Source organism: Pleurodeles waltl, chromosome 3_1 (assembly GCF_031143425.1).
Source record: "Pleurodeles waltl isolate 20211129_DDA chromosome 3_1, aPleWal1.hap1.20221129, whole genome shotgun sequence".
In the NCBI taxonomy this organism is placed as follows: Eukaryota; Metazoa; Chordata; class Amphibia; order Caudata; family Salamandridae; genus Pleurodeles; species Pleurodeles waltl.
The window spans coordinates 1510934285-1510944381 of NC_090440.1; the positions used below are offsets into that span (position 1 = coordinate 1510934285).

The following is a 10097-nucleotide window of genomic DNA, read 5'->3' on the forward strand; positions in this document are numbered from 1 at the left end:
CCAGGCCCAGGGGACATAAGTCCCCTGGGCATGGCCACTGGGCTTAGTGCCATATATGCGGGCCAAAGTTAGGCCCCTCCCATGGCACTTTAAAAAAAAAGAAAATACTTACCTGGACTTAACTGGGACGAGTCCCACCATCCTTAGGTGTCCTGCATGTGTGGGTGTCCCTGGGGCAGGGAAGGGCACCTGTGGGCTGCATTCATGGTCCCCGACCACGTAAATGAGCCCACAGGTCCACTAATGCCTGCCCTGACCCAGGTGTTAAATATTGGCGCTAAGCAAGCTTAGCTCAATTATTTAAGGCCCTCCTCCTCCTGTGCATGATTTTAGCACGGGAGGATAAATAAGGCGCTAGGGCCTTTGAGTCATTTTTAGCCCGGGAACACCTACCTTGCATCTTAGTGACACAAGGTAGGTTTTCACGGCAAAAAAATGACATTAGCTCCCACATTTTGACGCTAGGTGGGTCTAGCATCAAAATATAAATACGGAGCTAAGTTTGCGTAAAAAAAATGGCACAAATTGGTGCAAACAGAGTATAAATATGCCTCATAGTTTTCTTGAAGCTGACTCAGAGACCTTTAACTTTGCAGTACAGTACAGGGATGAAACAGTCAGACACATCCTTTCCACTGTGCTGCACCTGGCACCTGCACATAAGTAAAACCAAGGCCACTTCAGTCTTCCCTCATTAATTAGAAGGAAATATCTGCAGTGCTTTTGAGCACAAATGGCCAAGTTCAAGGACTATCTGTAAAGTGTTTTTTGTAAAAGCAAAATAGAAACACAAAATTGTTCTACAGAAAGGTGCAAGTACAAACAATAAGTGAGGCCACTGGAATAATGTGGCAGCGGAGAACCACATTGTACAGCAGGCAGCATATCTTTCTGTAAAAAACAACTTTGCAATAAAGTGCCCTTCAAATTTAATGTGTATGCGTGTGACTGTTAAACTATTAAGGAATTAACACAGTGGCTGTTAAAAGAAATGCAACTAACTGTAATACTTTTACATTCTGAGAGACCTGCTAAATTTAGCTTTGGTTCAGTGCTTGTGATGTGGACATGAATTTGTGGTGATAGTGAAACAAAAAAATAATGACAAAGAGATCAATGTATCCACCTTCTGTGACTTACTTTTAGGTACTTTCCCCCCCTGCTATTTCTAAAAGCCTTTCCCACAGTCCATGACATTACTTTATCTGTGCAGTATTATCCTAGCTCTAAGCAGCTGATTACAGAAATCAACTGTTGAAGGTAACACACTTAATGGTGTAAAGTTTCTGGTGCTGCCTTGTATGCATTTAATAACTTTACCATTTGAGCTAGAATTGTAATTTGTTGAAATCTGCAAATTGTACATCAGATTATGGATTACTTGGTGAGATCATGAAATCCATACTTCCAGGAACAATGCTGCAACGAAATCCTATTTTCTGGTAGCCCTGGCTACAGGGTAATGGAAAGTAGGATGTTAGTTCACAGCAATGTTGTGAATTGTCTGTACTTGGAATAGAGTACAGTCAATGACTGGAACACAGTGTTCTTGTTATGCCCAGAGCCCACTGTGACCACTTCACAATCACTGTAACATTAAAGTGGCTATTCCGAATCATGTTATGTTCATAGATGAAGGGAATGACCTGCTAGGTCAAGTGATTTCTGCTGGGTCAAGCGATGAAGGTGGGGATGTCTGAGAAGTACGGGCTGGTATGATATTGTAGCTTGACTACAATCCTTTGGAATAGGTAAGTATTTTTGTGTAGAGTAGCTAAACCTTTAGGTATTGCACCAAATTACAAACTGTTGTGTATTGGTGTATTGGTTCCTAGACCTAAGAGAGCTGCTAACTCAGCAAGTTAGCAGATGGCTTGCAAAGTATAAGAAGACCGTTTATCTTTATGTTTGGAGAAAACTGCTTCAGTTGAAAAGGACACATTTAAATTGGACATAAATCTATTACTTCTAGAGTTTGGTCAGTAAGTCACAAACTAACATTACAACGAGTTTCTCAGAAGCTCTAAGGGTAGGAAAAGTAGTTAGTGATTAATCTGCTGGCTACAAGTGGTATCACTCTGTTGGTCTAATTCCTAAACTTTTCATTACAAATATATATTAAATCTGTGGCATTCAGGATTGCCTCTGTGCCATGTGATTCACAGTGGTGCCACCTAATAATCAAGACATTTGAAACCTCCACAATAAATACTTCCTGCCTTGGCTGCTCTGCTACATCGAAAAGCAAACATAGGTGGATACATTCCAAAAGTAAAATCACAACATAAGCACCACAGATTAGATTTTCCTGGTGGTGATGATAAATGCAAAGTACAGGGCTAAAGATTGAGGTACTCACGTTGTATTCGGAAAAATGAAACATCTGATCAAAACGTAAGAGGGGCAACAAGAGAAAGGAAAAGTATGAATAAGACTGCTGAAGAGAACAAGAAATCCAAGAGAGCACAACATTCTACTTTAAGAAAAGAGCAGTACTTTCTTTTCACTGTCAAATTTGAACTGCCCTCATAACACAGTTGCTACCTTACAGAACGCAGTCGAGTCCAGTCATTAATTTGTGATTATTATAAACGATGCTAAAATCAAAAATTTCAAGAAGTACAACTGTATTGACCATTTACGTTTCCGAGCATGCACAAGTAAAACATGCTATTCTTTCACACAGGAGTTTGGGGCCAGGCAGCTGAGCTCGGAGTAGAAAGGAAATGGTCCTTACCAGTGCCATTGTTCACAGGTGGCTGGAGGGTGGCTTCTGGCCCCAAGGTGTCATACTCTTCCTTGATGTCATCTACAAAAAAAGAAAGGAAGATATAAATAAATAAAGTTTGCGAATCACACCAAACATCAGAAACCATGAAAACTGTAACAACAAGAATGCGTTCTTGGTGAAGTAACAAAGGGAGGTCTTGTAAGCCTCCATGAAATGGCTTTGTTCGGCCTTCTGAATGGACCCAATTGTGCGATGCACACAAGAAGACATTTACCTTAAACCCTGTGGCACGCAGTCACAAACAAAGGTGTTTGCTTCTAACAACTTAAAGGCTTCGCGCGAGCAGACCGAGGGAGCATTAGAGACACTTTCTCTTTCCAGGAGGCAGTGAAGTGCAACGGAGCTATTTGTACCTGTGAAGCCTGGCCTGTTCCTGGAAGTGATGGCAAACAGAGAGGCTTGGGCTGTGCTTACAGATCACATCTCTTGTTTGTGAGGCCGCAGTGCTCACAGACACTGTTTAGTTCCTTTGCCTGCCTTTTCTTTGTATGTAACAGCTGAGGAAGACATGCTTGTGAGAATATGAGCGAGTAAATCTTAGCTCTCTTATTATAGGTCTTTCAGTGTTTGTCTCACTCGCCCCTGATGTAGACAGGAGTTTGAAGAAACCTCAGGTATTATGGTTTTAGCTTTACGTTTTTGCTTGCATTGCATAAGCTGATTGGTCAGAAATAGTAGTGTTTTAAAAAAGATGATAGGAACAGGGTTTTAAAGAGACCTTCACTCTTCTGGGATAGCACGTTCTTGCTGACTTTATAAAGGCTCTGGGTATCCAAATATACTTTATTTATACACAAATTCAACATGAGTTCAGATGAAATAGAGAAAAAGGCAAGTATTTAAAAACGCCTCTCGATCAGGCGAAGGTATTTCTGAAGTCCAATCTGGACTATAAATATCACTATTGTGTGTTTTTCTTCCTTTGCTCATCTCATGTGATTTCTTGTACTTAAGAGTCACGAGTATCATAAGGTTTCCATCTGAGGGCACAGCAATCCCGGCAGTGAGGGGAAAGCAATACGCAGCTTGTTTTCTGTTTTTGCTTGATACTGGTAATTTTGGAGATCTCTGCTGAACTTCCTTCCTCATTGTAGTTGAAGTGTTGAAGAAAGGAGAAGTTTAAGTGGAGAGTTGCCGCCAAAATGAATAATCTCAGTGTTGAAATACCCACTGCAAGTATGAGAATGTGATGATTCTTAAATGTAGCTTCTTATTACTACATTTTTTCTCGACAGACAGGATTGGATGTACATTTTAATCACAGAGCTAGGGTGCATCATTAGAGCATTGAACAAAAAAGGATGGGCAAATGGGGTTGGGAAGATTCTCAAAGCAAATAAAGTCACAGCCCTAGGTCCTAGTTAGATTCACAGAAGATTCATAATATCTCATTGGAAACTGCTTAAACAATTTGGTATAATAATAATTAGGGTGATATACGATATAAAAACATTTCAAACATGTGGCCAAACCATGCGTTGGTCCTCCCACTCTGTTTGGGGAGTAGCTTTTGACAATCAGGTGGTTTAAGTCAAAAGCAGTGATCAGTGGCATTGTGAAGTCAACCATGTGGAAAGAAGTGCTCGAATCTGTACCGTCACCATAGCTTGTTGCAATGGACAGCATTGCTGGAAAACGTGTGCATGAACATCTGAAGATTGCAGGCCAGGATGACACTAGCTGATGGCTCCCTCTCAGCGAGTGTAAAAAATGTCAAAGCCAAGAGCGCCCTAAATCCCATCCCATCATGAAATGCCAGGTTTGGGTAGAACTCTTGTCCTCATGTTTCCAATAATCTCCTGCTACTTAATTTGTCAAATACTAGACCCTGACAATGCCATGCACTTAAATTACCAAAGTTAAAGATGCTCATCCTTTCAGATACAATGCAGGAATCTACAGTCCAGAATTCACCAAAGTTAAGAGGGAGTTCGTGAGAGAATCACAGTCGTAGAACTGACCATGACTGGGACATACAGCTTTCAGCGCAGTATGAACATTGCACCGCACATGAGTTAAGGTTCCAGTTAGATGTGTGATTGTACGCGCCAAATGGGATGAGTCTGCTTATTTTAGAATTTTGGATGACATAAGCTTGCTAAAAATATCTCCTCTTGACTACATAATGTCTCCATTTCTACAATTTAAAGTTCCCATAAATATCTACTTCTGTTCAGCGTGTCAGTTGCTTGAAACAGGAGACCAAATCAGTAAGTCACAATGTAAACCGTGCTCTTTATCATTCATAGTATAATAACTATATGTGCCCCTACCTTGGTCACAGACAAATAAGACAGAACAAGGGATGCAGCTATCAACAGTGCAGCAGGTGCAGTGGCACCGGAGCAGCGGGGCGAGAGGGCTCCTCCAGTGCACCCTAATTATGACTTTCTCTACCCCACAGGCGGGCAGAAGGCCACTTGTCTATTGCTCCCAGGCTTTCCTGTCTAATTTAGGGCCATGGAACCCTTGCTATGCCACTGGGCCCAAAGCAGAAGAACAGGTTGAGATTCCATTTTCAGCCCACAGGCCTATAACACGTTTATTTTGTAATCCATTTCGCACGACTGTCTTAAAAAAAAGGGCAGAGGGGCAGACACAAAAAAAGTCTACAGGCATGCAGTCAGAACATATTCTGTTTGAACTGCTCCCAAGATTCTTTGCACTCGGCTGAGCACCTAACCTTGTCCTTACCAGATCTGACAAAACCTGAGCTGTCTCTTTCAATGCCACGCAGTGTATTTATTTTGAAAACACTTGTAAAAGTTTGCAATTTCCAACCACCCTCGGAGAGAAATGTTTGCGAAAATAAAGAGCACTTTCTTCCTTGGGAGGAAGAATCCTTGAATAAGCAGAAAGAGGCCAAGATGCAGGTGATTTATTTAAGTCTGTGTCAATGATAATGATGTCATGGTTTCCAGCACACTGTGTCCACCCCATTGTGGGACGCAAGAATGTCAAGGACAATTCCAAACACAAAACTTTGATTGTGCTGAAACCGGAAAGGCACAGTAAGAGCTCCACTGCGCTCTTCAGTTCAAAACCTGCATCCTGCAGACAAAGTCCAGCAGGCATGGGAGAAAGAGCAAGGGAGAGGGGGCTTATCTCAGAGTAAAGCTATGCGCTGAGGTACTGCTCTAGACAGCCAGGCACCACGGATAAAACACTACTAAATAAAACAGCACCCGAATTAGAATTATTGTCTATATTGTGTGTTTTGAACAATAAATAAGAAAAATATTTTATCTGAAGAAAAATGTGTTATCTTTGAGTCATGATAAACACTGTGTAGCTTTTTAAGACCGTTTTTTTTTCATTAGACATCAAGGCACCACATCAGAGCACTTTTAGAACAATAAAAATACAATAAATCACGGTCAATCATTGGAAAAAGGCAGGTAGCAGCACAATAATATTCGTGGGTTGGCAGAGCAGAATAGAAAGCCCGAAGCAGGGCCGTGTTATATATTGTACATGTCTGATGCAGTACGGCTGGGGAGAATGCCCTTAAAAACCCAGGGCGGGGGCACTGTCCTCTTCAAGTGACCCACAGAGACAAGACAATCTGATGCATTGAACTCCCTCTGGTGAGAATGGCGTTAGTTAAGAGCTGGAAAGGGAGCAGACAGGTTAATGCACCAACGGCAGAGATGTAACTTGTAGGTGATAGGTCTTACACCCATTAGAGAAGAGTAAGCATTATGTACTCACTCCTGTAGTTGATAAAGGAAAGTGCCTGGTCCTGTGTGTGCGTGTGTGGTTGTGTTTGTGTGTGTGTGTGTGTATGTGCGTGTGTGTGTCTGTGTGTGTGCCTCTGTATGTGCGTTTGTAGTATGTATATCACATAATCTTGTTTTCTTTTTACAATTTAACAACTATCTTTTCTACAGGCCACGGGTATAAAGGGTGATTTCACCTGATGTATGTGTACCCTTTTTTGTTTTCTCCAAAGTAGTATAGTGTGGACCTGAAGAGGACATTCTGACCATTTTTATTTTCCTGCTTCACCCTAGTAATATGGATCGAGGGAGGAAAGTGTTTCACTCTTATTGATCAGTTGCACCCAGTGTGGACCTGAAGCAGAACATCGCCTCAACCATAGCCATCAGCTTCAACCTAGGGTGAGCCCGAAAAAGAACATTGTGTTCAATTCTATTCATACTTCATCCTAGTGTAGGTCCAAGCCAGACGGTTGTGCTCGATTGTATCCTCTGGCTTCAGATTTAGTACAGTTCTGAAGACTTGGACTGAGCTTATCCTCACCTATAGCCTTCACCCAAGCGTGGACTAAAATCCGAGTGTTGTACTCAACCGTAACCACCATCTTCATTCCTAGTGCAGGGCTCAAGTATAGGGTTGTGCTCTTCCTGTCTCATGGTTCCACATCTAGCATTGTCTGAAGTATAATATTGTGCTCATCCATATTCACAGTTTCACAGCTAGTGTGGGCTTCAGGCATAGCCTTCTGCTTATCCATACTCACGGTTTCACAGTTATGCCTGAAGTATAATATTGTGCTCATCCATATTCACAGTTTCACAGCTAGTGTGGGTTTCAGGCATAGCCTTCTGCTTATCCATACTCACGGTTTCACAGTTATGCCTAAAGCATAATATTGTGCTCATCCATACCCTTGGTTTCACAGCTAGTGTGGGCCTGAATAACAGCATGGTGTTTGCCCATTCTCACAGTTTCACTCTGAAGCCCATATTTATCAAGGTTTTGGTTTGGCCTTTGCCACGCAAAGGAGCACAAGGGTGATGCGAAACCTAAGTGGGATTTATTAAGCCACGCAAGATCACCTTGCGTGGCCCCGGATGGCTTGATAAATTTAGGTTAATGCAAGGCGGCGCAAATCGCTGCCATGCATTACATTACTCTTTGACAGGGAGACATTACATGGGTAGAGATTGAGTGTTCCTATGTGTCCATCCATGGATTGTGCCACATTTCCAGATTTACCATTAGTGGTAGACCTGGTAATGCATTAAAATGCTATGCTTCCCCAGGTGAGGAGTAATGAGGAGAAATATCTTTATTTCTTTAAGTTTTTTCTCTTTCCATGAGTGCTGAATCCACAGATAGAAAGAAAGAAATGCCTCTCAGGATTGTTTGTGTGCAGGGAGGTGGTCCTTCCTGCACAAATACAATCCGGTCTACAATGCAGGCACCCTTGTAACATGATACATGGGTGCCTGCTGTGGTGCTAGGCAGCCAAAGGTGCACCAGAGCTAGAAAAGGTCAGGAATGCGCTGTATAATGTTAAATATGGTGCATTCCTGACCCTTCCTTTTTAAGCAGCGCAGCAAGGTGGCTTGCTCCTTTGGGCTGCGTGAAGACTGATAAATTAGCCCCTTACTGTGGACCCGAAGCATATCACTGTGGGCATCCATATTCAACGTTTTACAGCTAGTGGGGCCCTGAGACACAGCATGGTGCTCATCCATACTCAGGGTTTCACAGCTAGTGTGGGCCTGAAGCATACCGTTGTTCTCATCCATATTCGCAATTTCACAGCTAGTGAGGATGTGGGCCTGACGCACAGAGTTGTGCTCATCCATACTCAGGGTTTCATAGTTAGTGTATGCCTGAAGTATTGAGTCGTTCTCATCCTTACCTACTGGCTACACGCTAATGTCTAGAGCAAAGCATGTTGCTCATTCATTCATTGACACCACCTAAGTGTGCGCAAAGCATGATGCTTTTTTTTTTTTCTTTTTTACTTTTAGAGCATATCCTTGTGGGCAAGTAGCAGGGCTGTGTCTTTAACTTTCCACGCAGACTTTTTTTTAGAGTAATATGTCCCTGGCTCAGCAGGTTTGCACATCCATGCTTCCCCAGCTTACAGTCACAAACATTAATGGCTTCGGAGGTGTGACTGCCGTGGTTAATCCCCTCTCTGTGGTGCACACATTCTGAATTGGGTTTGCTTGCTTAGAAGAAACTGCCTAATCTTAATTTCATGAAACTTTCTGCAAGTTTTCTGCAATGGGTTTGTTATATTACTATTAATTATTTCTGTAACCGTGAAATTTCCGGTAATTGGTCCTTACCCTTGATTTCTAGATATTAAAATCGAAAGCATCTGAACATTCATTCTTATAGCCCTCCACATCTACTTCATTAACAAATATGAATAGCTAACACCAGCTCATTTAAATAGTATGTCTTACATGAGTTCTCGCTACACTCTGTTTCTGTCACACTGCTCCCAAGAATCATTGGCTCTTATTATACATGTAAATGGCTATCATAAAAATAAAAATTTCATTTAAGATTGTTAATGACTTCTGCAGCAGTCAGACTTCCTTTAATGATCATCCTCTGCCCCTAATTAAACGTATTTATCTTTCAAGCATCTTTGGCTAAGTTCTTCCTCATAGTTGAAATTCTGAAAACCTTAAGTGTTAATGGCACAAACAATAAATGTTTGTGGGGAAGACTGAGCAGATTCTCCGAACCCTCACGAAAAACAAAATTAGAAGCAGCAGAAATGAGGAAAATGTGAGCGTCAGGCTCGCTGTGCTACGCCTAGATGCTTTCCACACATGCATAGGTGCTCCCAAGTTCCTCCTCTTGCCCCAGGTGCACTTACATTTTTAATCAGCACAGAATATTTGTTACGCATAATGACCAGCTAAAATGATTTTAGTGCAAGTGATTTACTAACTCAGTGTGTAACAGAGGCAGAGTGAGGAGCAGAGTTGTCGCTTTCCAGGCTTCTTTACCCACACACATCCCAGGGACTACAAGGAAGGCTGTGGGTGAGGGAATAACAAAAAAGTTTTTGTTAATGGCACTTTGCTGCAGAAAATGAACGCTCTCCAAGGCCACCTACGTCCCACCACCACCGTGGGGCTGCCGAATTGGGCTATGACTTGAGGGGAATAATGTAAGTGACGGAAGGGAATGTCCATTTTCTGTGCTGCACTGTATCATAGTGCATTTGTTTTCTTTACCAAAGGTACCCGAAAGGACTGTAATAGCTCGCCTCATCGGTACTCATTTCATCAATCTTGAAATGGTGAAAGCCTGAGTCGGTGCACAGCGGTCTGAACATGTCAACTGCAGGCTTCAAAAAATACCTGCAGCAGGCTAACACAGCTGTCTTCTATATAATAAAATGCGATACATTTGGAGACCAGGTATACTTTGGAGTGGACTGTTATTAAGCAAAGGGTACAATAATGCGTTTGCCGAACTTAGCTACCACAGTTACTCATGTCTACCTACAGCACAACAGAAAACGGCCTAGACACAATCTCTTTCTGCAGACTAACACAACAAAATGAATGTGTAAATGAAC

At 42.1% G+C, this 10097-nt stretch overlaps 1 protein-coding gene across 14 annotated transcripts in view; it reads right to left on the minus strand.

Moving 5' to 3' along the window:
* ZEB2 (zinc finger E-box binding homeobox 2) overlaps positions 1-10097 on the minus strand; it is a 151638-nt gene that overhangs the window by 23042 nt on the left and 118499 nt on the right. For 9 of the 14 annotated variants that reach the window (XM_069225096.1, XM_069225094.1, XM_069225091.1 and 6 more), the window contains 2 exons: positions 2738-2809; positions 2360-2383 (listed from right to left, as the gene is read on the minus strand). In XM_069225096.1, the coding sequence (XP_069081197.1) occupies positions 2360-2383; positions 2738-2809 (96 nt within the window). The remainder of the gene's footprint in view (positions 1-2359; positions 2384-2737; positions 2810-10097) is intronic. The other 5 variants (XM_069225097.1, XM_069225095.1, XM_069225086.1 and 2 more) reach the window with 1 other exon arrangement.